We start from the raw sequence: 16,225 nt of genomic DNA on the forward strand, positions 1-16,225 counted from the left end.
TCTTTCAGGTCACATTTCGCACACACCCTTCTTCCATCCGCACTAAACATCCACAAATCATTTATGTAATCGAAGGAATACATATAACAGACCTCACACTTAACGAACCGACTGAAATCCAAATTAAAATCATGGAATGACAATGCCGCTGCCATTTTTTTTTTCTCTGCAGGTTACTAGGTCTAATATTAATGTTTTCGTATTTAGTTTAGGCAAGAAAAAAACCCCACACTAATAATATCGGTAGCGTACAACGTTTAGAGCCACTCTTACTTAAACAATTACGCATATATACTTAATTATTCCTAGTAAAACTTATCTGAATCAGGAGCTCTTTAAAACACGTCCGTAGCACTTGACCCACTAGTGCCCTCTCCATGTGTGTATACCATATTTTTCCACCTCTTTTATTCTGCCATAATTGCCTTCTATACTCACCCATAATGCCCTAAAAATATATATATACCCCTTTTTAAGTAATGTTAGCCAATGTATTAAAATAAGGGACACTCCTAAACAAAAACAGGCTATAATAGCCATAATTATATTAATAGTGTTTAAGAGGAGTAACATGGGAATTTTCTCAGAAACTATACTTAATTTAAAAAAAAAAATCCTTAGCTCCCCCCCATATTATTAATCTGTTTTAGGTTTCACACCCTTTTGGGTGGGAGTCGCATAAAAAAATACCTCTCTAGTTAATCCTTTTTTTAAATAACATATATAAATACAAGGTGTCCACATTTGACCGTAGTTTCAGCGTGTTACTACTACTTAAGTGGACCATGATCTCGAAATCATACAAATGATAAGGAACACTAAGTTTTTGTAAAAAAAAGAAATTCTGGATGAAACTTGTAGAGTCTCTAGAATGTTTGAACAACCCAAACCTTACATATTTCTGCATTTTAATTTTTTACCATTCTTTGAAACTAGGGAGGTCTAATCTGGACATCCTATAGTACTAAAGAGCAGTTTGGATTGTCTTATTTTGTACGTTGCTAACACATTTGCATTATTGAGACTTTTATACTTTTATGTTATATCTTGCTTAATTATGAATTCGTATTTGTAGATGCCCTTGATACTTAGGGAAAAAATTTGTGTAATTCTAATATAAACATTCTATTCCATTAGTTTATAATGTACATTCCAAAATATTTCTTAACTGCATATTTTAGTTCTAAATATTTCTGAATCTTGTATGTCATACAAGATTCAGATTGCATTTAAGCCATACAAGTTGAAACTTGACTAATCTGAAATAATTTATGCATAAATTATTTCAGATTAGTCATAAAGATTAGGCATAAAGTATTTCAGATCAGATTTTATTTCAGATCAGAAATCTGAAATAAAAAATATGCAAAGTGAACTGAGTTTCACTTTGCATATTTTAAATGTTGAGAATTCTCTCTCTCTCTCTCTCTTTTTTTTTTTTTTTTTAGTGAAAATAGTTTATGATGTCTAACTGGATAATAGTAGTTCTTGCTGTGACTTCTGCATCACTAGTTAATTTGATTTCTGCCTTCTAATTTTTAGTGATTTGTACTTCAAGTAGCAATTTTTCTTTGTCAATATGCTGTTTGTTCCCCATCCAGGTTTCCTCTTCACATTTCCCATGCTTTCTTGAAGAGACACAATATTACTTAATGATGTTAGTCCACTTTTTTGTTCTTATATTGCAGTGAATATTCTTGTTCATGAGAAGCAAGTGCAGTACTGTTTTTTACATAGCATCTGAAGCCTTTGTAATCATTATATGATGCATTGAGCCCTGTAGATTATGCAGTTAAATGCTGTTGCAACACAGTAATGCTACCTGTTGTGAGAACCTCTGTATAATTAGTAAACTTGCTACTAGGGTAGTTCCATAAGTTTCTGGCTTGATTAACTTTTTGTGGCAATAGAAAGAAAACAACTGTGTCACTTTTCAACATAATCTCCCTTTACTTCAACAGCTGTTCACATCATTGAATTAACATTTCTATGCTCTTGAAAAGAGCCTGTATTTTTGTCTGCAAAATGGCCTAAAACTGCGTCTTTCATCACATTGTCATCTGCAATGAGGTGAAAATTATGAGGCCTCATAATTTTCTTCTGCAGTCTTTCTTCAGTTTCGCGAAGAGGTATTAGTCACTGGGTGCTAGATCTGGGGTTCAATCTCCTGGAGGCCACAATCCTTCACTGCAGCTTTTGCAACAATAGCCGTATGGACTGGAACATTGTTATGAAGCAGGCGAACACCATAACTCATCATTCCTCATCTCTTCTCCTTTATGGCATCACACAATTTGCGCAGGAGTGAATGATAATACTCTGCATTCATGCTGGTATTCCTCTCCTTGAAGTCGATTAAGAGAATTCCCCAGCAATCTCAAAAGACTGTGGCCATGATTTTCTTGGTGGACTTGAGTGACCTTGGCTTTTCTAGGCAGTACTTTGCCTCTTTGTGCCACTCCATGGATTCCCTTTTCGAAAGACGATCATGATAAAGGACCATGGTTTCATCCCTGGTGACAATGGATTCCAGCACCTCTATCTGATTGGCAAAACTCTAAGAACTTGAAGGAACAAGTCGTGAAGCTTCTCGTGAATGATGCGAAAGACAGTTGTTATAGAAAGCTGCAACTTGCTGAGATTTCTTTTCAGCTTCAGCCATCTGTCATTGAACAGTTCCTCCTCAGCAAGAGAGACCTTTTCCTCAGTCATCACTTCCACAGACCAACCATCACAAGGATCATGTTCGATGGTCTCTCTTCCTAGGCGAAACTGTTTAGCCCATTCCTTCACAGTGAAATATGAAGGGGAAGCTTTCTCATAAATACCATCCAATCACTGTTTGATAGCACTTGGAGAAAGCCCTTCTTTAGTGAAAAACTTTATCACAGCATGGCACTCAATTTTAACATTACAGCCGATTAGCATGCCAAGTGTTAGTCAAACGAGTGCCTTCAACTGAATGATGCAGGTAGAGAGTTGAAACTGGTACACTAAGTTCCTCATAAATGATGCTATCTGTCGTGCATGGCATTTTAAAATTGGTGCGAATTTTGTCTGTCAGGCCAGAAACTTTTAGAACTTACCTTGTACTTCATGAATATAGTGAATAACTATTTGGTCATTAATAGTGAATAAGCTTAATGCAGTTGTTATGCTGTATATTTTGACTTTAGGCTTGATAAAATCCTAAAGCCAATATTAAGAAACCCTATGAAAAAGTTCTGTGCATTCCATTTATATAATGTACTTTTGTATTCTTGTTTCATATTCTGCTTTTTTTTTTTTTTTAGAAGATCCTGAAAAGTGGATTTTATGGGCAGCAGAAAAAAATGAAGTAGAAACACTAAGGTTTCTGCTTGAAGAAAATCCCGCATTAGTGAATGCTAGAGACCTTGATTCTTACACTCCGCTACACAGAGCTTGTTACAATAATAATTTTGAAGTTATAAAGGTAATGATTTAGTTCTTTTTTAATTTTAAACTATTTGAATACAAATAGAGTTCTTCCCATGATCTATGAATATACCCAGTTTATATAAAGCCATTTCAAGAATATTTTAACTGGTACAGCAAGGTGGGAAGATGGTGGGAAAAACAATTCACTATTTCTAACTGTAATCTTGAATTTCAGAATTCCAAGATGAGGATTGAGGGCTATATTGGTGAGGATATACTGCTTTAAGTAGAGGAAGGAAGAGAAGATAACTATAGAATCACATGTGTACCACAGTAAAAATTAATTATGCAGTTATTTTGTCTTACATATAAGACATCATCAGTGTGAACAATGCTGTTTGTACTAATGATGTTTTATGATACTTATGGCAAAATATCTGCATAATCAATATAATTTTTAATGTAGTAGACATATAATTGTATATTTAAGAATACTCCACAGGTATACACGAAAGGGGAAATACAATATCTTGATAGTAGAAAGAAGCTGAATTCAGAAGATATGTTACAGAGAAATGGTTTAGTGGAGAGAAGGATGTTTACAAGTTGAGATGATTCACTAAGACCTTAAGTGGATATCTGGATTACTGTGTGCAGATATAGTTTTTCTAATAATTCCGTACAATGAGAGGTTGGTCATCCTATTGAACCATTAATGCACAACAAGGAACTTGTTCATATTTGATTTGAAGAGTTGGGGATGATATTCCTTGGAAAACAGAAGATGGTAGACTCTTCCAGAAGGCAACAATAGAAGAGATGTCGGAAGATAAGAAATTTTTTGGGGTTTGGAAATGAACTGTAAAGGTATGTTCATTAGTTGATGCAAGTATCTTCAGGGAGCAGTTAGGGAAACTACTGTAAATATGAGAACAGTATTCAATATATGGGCAGATTTGTGATTGGTATAGGATTCATACTATTCAAAGGTAAAATAACACCCTGAGAGAAAAGAGAGATTCTAATTTTTGGATGCCAAGAAAGCAATGGTTGTGTATGTCAAGAGAAGCTTAATGAGTAATCCCAAGAAGAGAGAGAGAGAGAGAGAGAGAGAGATCTCATCTAGTCTAGGAATATAGTCATTGTCAAGAGTAAGATGGGAAAAAAAGTGATTCTTTTTTTTTTAGGAGATAAGGCAGAACCATGTTTTGCTAGCAATGAAATTGACAAGGTTATGTGAACCCCAATGAAGAATAGTTTGGTGATTTAGGGTAGTAGAGATCGATGTTCAGGAAGTTGTAGTGGTAAGTATAGTGCAAAATCAAAAGAGGAGTGTAACATGCTGTCATCAGCAAAGACGTGCATCAAGTTAGCAATAATATGGATTCTGCCTGCCATTCTTGTTCTGCAGCCGATCTGCTAGCCAATCTCACCTGCCTTTGAACACAGGCCATGGAAAGATTTGTAGAAACGCATGTTATTGTTCTTGATATTTTTAAGGCATTTAATTGTGTCTGGTACTGAGGCCTCCTGAACAGCCATCTTATGGCCTCCCTTCTAAACTCTGAGGATTGCCAGCTCACTGGTCGTTTATTGTGTGTCAGAGTGGGTGGCTTCCTCTCATCATATGTCCCCATCAATGCTGGAGTGCCTCAGGGTTCTGTGCTTTAACCCACACTCTTCCTCCTTTACATCAGTGATTTCAAATCTTATTCACAGCTTGGCCAATGACAGTACACTTCATTCCTCTTCCTCATTTGATAAACTCTGCAGTCCTCTAATGTTAGATGCCTCAAGATCTTCCATAATCAATGACTTGAACAGTGACCTCCTCAAATGGGATGAAGACAACTTAGCAAATTTCAATGCCAAAAAAGCTCAAGGCTGCCTTATTACCCACAAGAAAAATCTTACCTCATCCCCTCTCATTTTTGATAATGTTGTAGTTTCCTTTCAAGACCAGCTTTCTCTTCTTGGGTTGACTGTCACAGCCAGTTTATCCTGGCACAAACATATTACTCACATAGCATCCTCAACCTCCAAAAAAACTTGGTGTTCTTTTCCATTCTAAACATTACTTCTCGGCCCGGCTAGCTCAGTTGGTAGAGCACGAGACTCTTAATCTTGGGGTCATGGGTTCGAGCCCACGTTGGATATAACTTTTGATGGTCTGGTTGGCCAAGTGGTTAGCTTATCTGCTTTCCAGCCAAAAGGCTGCGGGTTCGAATCCTGCCGTGGGCATGGGTGTTTGTGATTGTCTGTGAAAATACTAGTGGTGGTGGTCAATGGTAGATGGTGTTGGTGTGTGATGATGAAGTAGTTGTGGTTCGTAGTGATGGACTGAGTTGTGGAGTGGGTACCCTCCCTCGATGAGTCTTTGGACTCACTGGAGGTGTGATATATAATAATAATATTCTCTTGATTTCAACTCCTAATACTTTATAAGTTGTAGATCTGACCAACGTTTCCTACATTTTGGATGGAGCACTCAACACCTCCCTAAGAATTCTTGATAATATTCAGAACAGAGCTTAATAGATGACCCTTCCCTCACAAGTCTCTCTATCACTGAAGAGAGTCACTTTATCACCTATGATAAAGTGACTCTCTTCAGTCACTTTATCATAGGTGCTCTGTTTCAATGCTATGCCTTTTCTATAGGTACTTTCATGGGCTTTGTTTCTGAATTGGCTGCTACCATTCCTTCATTTTATTCTAAACATCTAAGAACTAGAGCAGCCGCTGGCCACCACCACCCATACACTGTCCAGCTTCAAACACACTGAACTAACTTCTCATCGGTTTGCTTCATTCCATCCACCTCTAATTGTTTTGAACAATTTCTCCCATACTGTTTTTCCCACTGAGTACGACCTCCTGCTCTTCAAGGAACATATCGACAGGCTACATTTTATCCCTCAACCACTTGCCCACACCTGGCACAGTCATGTTATAGGTATGTGACCTTTCATGTGTAGGGGTCAACAAAAAAGAAAAAATGTTGGCAAAGAGAACAACAGAGAACTCCTTCCCTGTTTAACCTTAGCATTTGTTGTGTAATTAGAAGACAAACTCTTCACCATCACACATAATGCATCCATTCAAAAATTTGGCAACCCAGTTGCAGGTCTTTCAGTACAGACAAAATGATAGGAGCTTCCTTAATAAATTCATGTGTTAGGCATGGTCATAAACTTTAGCGATATCAACTGTTATCAACCTGAAACTTGCAAATTTTTCCACGGTATTTGTCCAGAGATGAGTGCTATAAGTGAGTAGATCCCCTGTTGATTGACAGCAATGGAATTCATACTGTCAGTGATTTATTAGTTGCATGCCTTCACAGTAGCATAGGAGTTGATTGTTGATGATTCTTACTTTAGAGAGAACTGAGGTGAGAGAAACTGAGTGGTAGGTTGGTGGTAAAGATATCACCCTTCTTAAAAATAGCTTGTGTGTGGGATGTTTTTCCAGGCTGCTGGAGAGATACTGTTGGAATATGAAAGTGTAAAATGTTGACAGAGTGGAATTTAACTCTGGAGCTACACCTATAGGACAGTTGGAGAAATACCATCACGACCAGGAGATTGATATCCAGTTTGGATAAGATTCTTCTGCAGGTGAAAGGTCAAAGGAGGGCATTTTGTGCGCTTTGCATCTACATCACAACTGTCTGCGGGGTGCTGAGAAATGTGGGTTTCCATATTCTTCAGCTCTATACCCAAGCCTAATATAAACAAGGGTAATACGAAGCATTCAGTGGATCGGTGTAAAGCTTGCCATTATTGGATTCCAGAGCAGTGGAAATCATACTATGCAATGATGAATCGCTCTTATCCATCTCACAGTCCGATGAATGAGTCTGGGTTTGGTAGATGCCAGAAGAATGCTACCTGCCGAATTATATTGTGCCAGCTGTGAAGCATGGAGGAGGCATCATATTTTGGGACTGATTTTCAGGTTTGGGCTGAATCCCCTAGCTCCAGTGATGGTGAATCTTAATGCTATCAGCTAACGCCGTTTTATTCCCGTATACGGGAGTAGGCGAGGCCATTTAGCCCTATCTAACTTTTTGGAGACTGAGTGGGCAGTTCAATCTCCACTGGTACCAATCGGAGATAGATGGCCCAAGGCTATCACTAATTAAGCGGTACACAGTGAAGAGAGATGGCTCAAATGTGCCGCCATCTCGTGGTCCCTGACCTTAACACAATATATTTAATGTCTGAAAATAATGTGGGTTCTGCGGTCGATTTTCTTGAGTTTACGGGACGAAAAACCCGAGTTTCCGGGAGGAAAAACCTGCTTGCCCGTGCCAGAGATCGACTAACTCGGGAACCGGTCGAAAAAAGGCTTAGAAAAATCTCCTCTAGTCGGCGACTAGATTTGAATCACCAAACCCTTTCTTCGTGCAGTCAAGCGCTGTAGAGTGCAAACGCCACTTCTACTGAGCTACACAGGCTCTTGAATCTTAATGCTTATAGCCTATAATGACATTATTATTATTATTCAGGCCTCCATGGAGTCAAAAGATTCATCATGGGAGGTCCTTTCTAAGAAACACAAGTCTATCAAGACTCATCAAGGGAGGTCCCTACTAGGAAACACAAAGTCTATCATACCACTCCTTAAACACATTAACTGTTCTCGCTCTCACCTCTCCATCAGGCAATGCATTCCATGGTTCAACCACCCTCCATGCAAAGAAACCACTCCTCACATTTTCTCACAGTTTCCTTTCATAACTTCCCGGGATGGCCCCTTGTCATGACTCCTTCCCGCTGTTCAACCAAGCGAAAGAACTCCCCAGTGTCAACCCTGTAACCACCTCTCAACAGTTTAAAAGTCTCAATCATATCACCCCTCCTTCTTCTATCCACCAAACTCTGCAGTCCACACTCCCTCAGCCGATCCTCATAACTAACATTGTACAGTCCCGACACCATCTTTGTTATCTGCCTTTTGTACCCTTTCCACAGTTAATTTATCCCTTTCAAATCCTGGGGACCAGATCTGAGAACAATAGTCTAAGTGTGGTCTGATCAGAGTCTTATACAACGGAATGATAACCATTTTATCCCTGCAGGTCAGTGTCTTTCTCATTATTGCAGCAATCCTCTGTGTTACCTTCACCACCTTTGCAATATGTCCCCTAAATTTCGCATTTATATCAATCATCAACCCCCAGATCGCTTGTCTCCTCTACTTGATCCAGTATAACTCCCCCCATAGAGTATGCAGTGTCCCATCGATGTTTCCCAAACCTCAAGACCTTACATTTTGCTGCATTAAAGTGACACCCCCATTCATTTGCCCATCGATCTAGCTTATCTAATTCCTCTTTCAGGGCTACCACATCTGCACTATTACTAATAACCCTTCCCAGCTTTGCATCATCCGCAAAGAACCGAATATCCCCTTGCAATCCACGGACAATGTCATTGATATAAAAGTTAAACAATATAGGTCCCAGTACTGAGCCCTGTGGAATCCCACTGGTAACTTTCTGCCTCTTTGATATTGCTCCACCATACACTCTCTGATACCTATTGGACAGCCAATCCTGAATCTAGTTGACCAGTCTGACATCCAGACCCATGTGCTGCAACTTTGAATATCAGCTTATCATGTGGCACCCTGTCAAATGCCTTCGCTAAGTCTAGGAAAAATGGCACTATATGCCTTTCCCTCATCTAATGTTCTTGTAACTTTATTATAAAAGGCTAGCATATTGCTAAAACAAGATTCTTCATAAATCCATGTTGACTCTCACTGATAACATTACCCTCATCTGCAAAATGCTGTATATGGTCCCTCACTACTTACTCCAAGATCTTACTAACTACTGATGACACTCAAACTGGCCTATAATTACACACTTGCAGTCTGCTACCACCCTTGTGCAATGGCACTATCTTACCTTCCTTCCTTTCCATGGGCACCTTTCCCGCAGCCAGACTTTCATTGAAAAGCAAGGTCATGGGTACTGTCAGTTCCTTAGCACATTCTCTCAAAACTCATGGTGAAATGCCATCCCGTCCTACAGCTTTACTAACATCCAGAGTACTCAGTATGTGGAATACACTCTCCTCCTGCACCTCTAAACCTCGAACCTGCTGTATCCCTCTAGTATTCAAATTGACTTTTTCAGGATGAAATACTCCAATAAAGTGTTCATTGAACAATTCCACTATGTCCTCTGCATCAGTCACTCTATTCCCATTTTTATCCCACAATGTCATTCTTCCACAGTCATTTCTCCTCCTACTAGCCACATAGCTAAAAAAATTCCCTAGGATTTTCCTTGGATCTAACGGCCAATCTTTTCTCATATTTGAGTTTCACCTTCCTTACCATATTAGTCACTCTTCTGGCCTGTGTCTTATATTCTTCATGCATCTTCTCTTCACCTGTCTTCTTATATCTCTTCCATAGCCTCTTTTTCGCATGTAGCTCCTGTTTGATATTGTTTGTCGTCCACTTTACTCCAAATTTTGTCCTCTTCTTCACTCGTGGAATACAGCTTACCATTGCTGCTAACAAATATTCCTTCACAATTTCCCAAGCACTAATGATATCCCAGCCTTCCAATTCCTCCCTCCACAAAACTTCCCCAAGTTGACGTCTAAGACTATTATAATCACCTGCTTTATAATTCCACATACGTTTTCATCTCTTTGATACTCCTGCAGGTCTATTCATTTTCCAAGTCAAAACCTTATGGTCACTTTCTCCAACTGGTGGGAGAGATGTCATCTCAGTTATTATCAGCTCTTCGGATGCTATAACCAAATCCAAAACTCTTGAACCTCTTGTTCCATTTGTTACATGTTGCCTAAGACATTTGTCCCTCAAGAATTCCAGAAATTCCATTCCCTTATTGCTACATGCATCTTCTTTTCCCCAGTCTATACTACTGTAGTTAAAATCTCCCATAGCAATCGTTCTTCTTGCACTTGCCACGCTCAACTGTCTCAACATCTCCTGGTCCCCACCCTCTGTGCTCCTTGGTCTGTAGCAACACCCCACTAAATATCCTGTCTTGCCCACCTCCACCTCACACCATATGCTTTCAAAAGCATTAGTGCCACAGCTTTCCAAAGCCTCCACTCTTAGAGGACATAGGTCATCACTTATCATAAGCAGTACTCCACCACCACGCTTTCCCTTCCTATCCTGCCGAAAAATGCTGTATCCAGCAACTTCTATTCCTGTTATTATATCTTCTTCTGTCAACCATGTCTCTGTGATCCCAATAATCTTTGGCCAGGCTGATGCTATCAATGCCACCAATTCCTCTCCTTTATTCTGAATACTCCTGGCATTGGTATAAAGCATAAAAATGCCATTGTTTCTATACCCAGCATTAACCCCTCTGTACTCCACTGGGTTCAGTGTTACCTGATGTCGTTCCCCTTCTCCCAAGTACCCATTCCCACAAGAGGCCACCCCTGCTACCATCCACACTGGGACACACTGACTCGTTCAGAACAGCAATCTCTCCAGATACCTATGTTCTTCTTCATTCAGATGCAAGCAGTCTCTCGCATACAGTTCCTGTCTGCTCTCAAACGCACTCCATGCATCCACATATTCGAATCCTCTCTTCTGACACATTCTCACTGTTATGCCATTCAATATCACCGCTCTTTTGCTCAGCTGGACATTATCATACCTAGGCAACACACACTATCTTTCCTCTCTGTGTCTTCTTTCGTACAGCCTCAAGCAAGCATCTCATATCTCTCACTGCCCTATTTACACCACCATTCAAGTCATTTGTTCCCACAATTCTGGACATTCTGGACAATTTTCTGTTTCCAACTTTATGGCAACAGTTTGGTGAAGGCCTGTATCAACACAGCAATTCCACAAAAGTGAGGTCTGTGCAGGAATGGTTTGATGAGATGTCTTTTGAAACACTTGACTGTCCTGCACACAGCCCTGATCTCAATCTCATTAAAACCACTGTCAGATGAATTGGAACATTGATTGTGAGCAAGGCAAAATTGCTTGACTACACTGACAGATCTCACTAATGCTGTTCTGAAAAAATGAATTACTGCAGCAATGCACCAAATTAGTGGATTTCCCACTAGATTTTGGGATTGTAAGCTGGCTGTTATAGCAGCAACAAGGTGCACCATTTCTATATTAATGCTTCACATACTAGAATGAGAGTTCGGATAAGCTGATGTCCAAATATTGTGGATTAGAAAGTGTAGGTACTGAATTTGATGTTGCCGGTGTTTTTATTTTAGTTTATATAATGAAGCATTAGAATATTGAAAAAGAGTAGAGTTTGGGCATGAATAATAAAAATAATATAAAAAATTGGAACTGTTATGTTTTTATGTGAAGATTCCAAATTTGGAAGACTCCTGTGTAGTGCTGTGGAAGTGGTATTTGCATCCATAGTGCTAGGTTGCCTGAAGAAAGATGTTCTAAGTTCAATTCTAGTTGCTGACTAGAGAAACGTTTTCTAACCCTTTCTTCAACTGTTTCCCAAGTGAGTCGATCTATAGCATCGGTAGCAGGTTTTTTCCCTTCTTGAAAACTTGGGTTTTTCATCCCATTAACTCAAGAAAATAGACCATAGAGCCAACATGATTTCAGACAGTGACATATTGTGTGGATAATACCATGAGATGGTAGTACTTGTCTACCATATTCTCTTCACCAGATGCATTTAAAATTAGTGGTAGTCTTGGGCTAGCTATCTGTGATTGGCTAATGGTGACATTTGTCATATAGTGAAGTTTGACTGTTTCTCAGGGAGGCAAAAGTGAAATAGAGATAAATGGCTTTCCCTACTCCATTTGGGAATAAAAGGCATTCGCAGAGTTTTTTTTTTTTTCCTTAAAATTTGAAAAATGCAAAATATGGAAACCAATATCTCTTGGTGGTAGTGGGAAAAATGCAAGTAGAACATCCATTATTAATCATGTAAAATTCAAGCATAGTGATGAATTTGTAAAACAAAACATTCAGACTGTGCTACTATTCTGCTACATGCTGCTATTAAATTTGCTCTTGATATCTTTATATTAGGGTACTTGAGGATCAAGGCTGGATAATTAGAAGGCCTTTTAGGAAATGGAGAACCAACTAGGACTTCTGACTTGATGTCCAGTCCTCACCTTCTTGTGGTGCATCCTGTTGGCTATCTACCTGGATATTGAACGAATGAGGATGGACTGGTAATTAGGGATTTAGCTGACCAAATTGTATTCTTATTTTCATTTCTTCAAGGTCAGTACGGGTAATCTCGTTGCCGGTGGTAAGCGTCATATGAGGCTCATATACCATCTACAACAGGGGTGTTCAACCCGTTAATCGCGGAGCGATTTTTGATCGATCTCTTGTGTATTCCGTCTTACTTACAAATTTAATTAAAACTGAAAACATAATATTTTATTTATCATTATTTTGTATTATTTTTAATTCACTTTAAGTGTATTGCTATTGTTTATTTATTTTTCGTTAAAATTGTCAAATCAGTAATTTTCTTATAAGTCTGGGTAAATGAATTAATTTGGATCAGTGAAAGTCAAAGAGCGAGTCGAGTGAATACAATTATAAGCAAAGTGTAAAAACTCGATTGTAGCTTTAATATTAAATATTCCAAAGCACATTACATTGATTTTTTACTTAGGTTAAGTCCCATGTGAATATTGTAAAAAAATAAACTTTGTTTGTCTCGGTATAGTTTGTATTAGATGTTTTTGTAAATAACTCTTTTGAAGCTAACTGTATATACTGCTTTAATAAGAATATGTTAGAGTGTTAAAAACAAAGGCAATGTTTTTGTCGATGACGCTGTACATGGCAGCATTAGAAAAATTGTTATTGAAACTTGTATGTATGAGTGTGAACATTTCCGAAGTCAGTCAGAAAGAGTTCAAACAACTTTCCGATGGCCGGCAACTTACAATCAAAAGAAAGCGGAGGAGAACAAAAGGCGTGCCGAACTTGAAACTTAAGATGAAAGACTCATACTGATTCTTTGGGGGGGAGGTTGCCAAACTTCATGCGAGGTCTCAGAGGAGGCGCCTAATAAAAAGGGACTGAAGCAAGCAGAAGGGGTTCCTGTTCCAGAATTGCTGTCAGAGAGGAGGCCGCCTGGTCCAGAGTCGCCATCAGAGAGACTGCCCAGATCCACGTTGCTTGAGAGAGGAGTTTCCCGCTTCCAGCAAGGAGCTTCTCGGTTCGAGACGTCGCTAGAGAGAGACTACTTCTAGGCCCCAGACAAAGTTTCAAATTGCCGAAAGGAAGAGTTTCAATTGCCAGAGAAAAGTTTCCAAGCCAGGTTAATGTCAGACATTCACAAGTCTGTTGCATTTTCATTACAATTTGATGAATCAAATGACTTCACTGATATTGCTCAGTTAATGGTATTTATTTGCATAGTATTTCAAGATTATTCAAGTAAAGAAGAACTTTTGAAAATTATACCATTATTGATAAGGACTAAGGGAGAAGACATGTTTTTTGACATTTGATGAATTTGTGAAACAACACAAACTTCCGCTTTTTAAACTTGTGTCTATTACTACTGATGGTGCTCCTGCAACGATAGGTAATAAATCAGGCTTCATTTCATTATGTAAAAACGATGACAAATATCCAGATTTTTTAACGTACCACTGTATCATTCACCAACAACTACTGTGTAGTAAAAGATTAAACACAAAAGATGTTTTGGATATTACATTTAAAATTGCAAATTCTGTTCGAGGAAAAACCCTGCAATGGTGGTTATTTAAATTACAGGCAGATGATGATAGGGAACTTCTGTTGTACAATAATGTTCACTGGCTTAGGAGAAGTCAATTTTTAGAAAGATTTCTTGTATTAATTAACGATATAAAAATTTTTCTTGATGAAAAAGGAGATATTTATCCACAACTGAGTGATAAAAGATGTACAGAAATCTACTAAAAATGTTAGTCTTATCATTTTTAGTAGATTTCTGTACAAAATTAAGCAATTTAAATTTAGGGTTACAAGGTAGAGATAAAAATTTAATTGACATGTTAAGTTCAATAAAAACTTTCCAACAATACTTACTTTTATTAAAGAAAAATATAAATGACCTCGAATTTAGACATCTCCCATATTTATTAAAATTTTTGGAACAAAATCAAGAAATGCTTTGCTATGATTTAAAAGAATTTATTTGTGAAATAGAATTAGTTCAGGAAGAAATAAATTCAAGATTTAAAGATTTTAATAAAACTGAAATGATTATATCTTTTATCAATAATCCATTTCAAGAAAACTTCACAGAAATTTCAAATAAAATTAGTGAGCTGTTTGATATAAACCAAGCTGAAGCAGAACTTGAGATAATAAACATTCAGAATAGTTTACATTTAAAATCAATAAACAATGAAGTCATTTGGAAGTACGTGCATGAAAAATTCCCAATATTAACTGATATTGCGCAAAAAATTCTATCGTATTTTGGATCGACATACTTGTTAGAATCCGCTTTTTCAAATATGACCGTCATAAAAAATCAATTAAGAAACCAGATTACAAATGATCATTTGGATGATTGTCTGTGATTGGCCACTTCTTCAAATCAACTTGACTATGAAAATATTGCGAGGTCCAAACAATGCCAAATTTCACATTAACATTTTTTTTTTTTTTTTTAAATCAACCAGCATTTCCTGTAACTTGTGAGTTTGTAATCAATTTGTTGTTTTTTCTAACTTTGATTTTCCAAAATAGAGAAATAAATATTTTATTCCAATATATTTGTTTGTTTGTTTTTTTAATTAAAATATTTGTTATATTAAAATAATTAAAAGTGATAAATAAATTTTTAAATACACAAATAAAGTTTTTAGTTGTTTATTTGTGCGTAATCAATAATCAGGTTGGGGGGAACGTGATCTATATAAGAGAGTAGATCAGTGAATAACTTTTTATAGAAAAGTAGCTCGCATAGTAAAAAAGGTTGAACGCCACTGATCTACGAGTATACACACTTTTGCTGCTAGCTCCGCATGCCAAGCATTTTCACTTCTTCAAGGTCAGTACGGGTAATCTCGTTGCCGGCGATAAGCGTCATACGAGTATATTCGTAGTTGGCTATCACATGTGATGCTTATATACCAACTACGAGTATACTCGTAGATGGCAGCGAATGTGTTAAACAAGTACCCCATTGTTTTCGTCAAGGAACCAGAGCAAACAGCAAAATATTAGCTACTGGAACAAATAATGAAACACATCTTAACAACATCACCAGAGTTCAAGATCGGTGCTATCAACACAGCGAATTCTAGATGGGAAAGAAATGGAACTAGCAGAAGAATTGGATAAGTACCACATCGACATAATAGGGGTGACTGAAATGAAAAAGACAAAAACTAGTGAAATCTTTCTAAGCAATAAATACACAATGTTGTATTCAGGCAGTAACAATCAGGGAAAAGGAGTAGCTATAGTATTCAATACTAAATACGAAGCTAATCTTCTTGAATGGTAGACACTATCAAGTAGAGTGATGTGGGCTAATATCAGAATGGGAAACTGGAAAATGAGACTTATTTGTGCTTATGGTTCCACTGAGGCATTAGAGAATGAAGATAACCCATCGAAAAAGTAAGAGTTGGTCCTTGTTGGAGATCTAAACAGAAGAGTAGCAAATGATTACCAGACACAGAAGAATGTTTTGTAAAAATTATGGAAAAGAGCAAAGCAAATAATAATAAGTACCTGCTAGATTTCTGCTCAGGACAAGGACTGCTTATTACTAACGACATGTTCCAATATAAAAATGTGCACAAATTCACGTGGAGAGAAGATGCAA

At 37.8% G+C, this 16,225-nt stretch overlaps 1 protein-coding gene and 1 non-coding gene across 5 annotated transcripts in view; both read left to right on the top strand.

Annotated features, from left to right (window-relative positions):
* LOC150096465 (ankyrin repeat domain-containing protein 49-like) overlaps window positions 1-16,225 on the top strand; it is a 192,390-nt gene that overhangs the window by 119,260 nt on the left and 56,905 nt on the right. For all 4 annotated transcript variants that reach the window (XM_090408370.1, XM_090408372.1, XM_090408371.1 and 1 more), the window contains exon 3: window positions 3,294-3,454. In XM_090408370.1, coding sequence (XP_090264496.1) covers window positions 3,294-3,454 — 161 coding nt within the window. The remainder of the gene's footprint in view (window positions 1-3,293; window positions 3,455-16,225) is intronic.
* TRNAK-CUU (transfer RNA lysine (anticodon CUU)) lies at window positions 5,484-5,555 on the top strand. The gene has a single exon. It is a non-coding gene; the product is annotated as a tRNA-Lys (tRNA).

Source organism: Typopeltis vanoorti, chromosome 18 (genome assembly GCF_054136105.1).
Source record: "Typopeltis vanoorti isolate ZY-2024b chromosome 18, IOZ_Tvanoo_1.0, whole genome shotgun sequence".
Taxonomy (NCBI): Eukaryota; Metazoa; Arthropoda; class Arachnida; order Uropygi; family Thelyphonidae; genus Typopeltis; species Typopeltis vanoorti.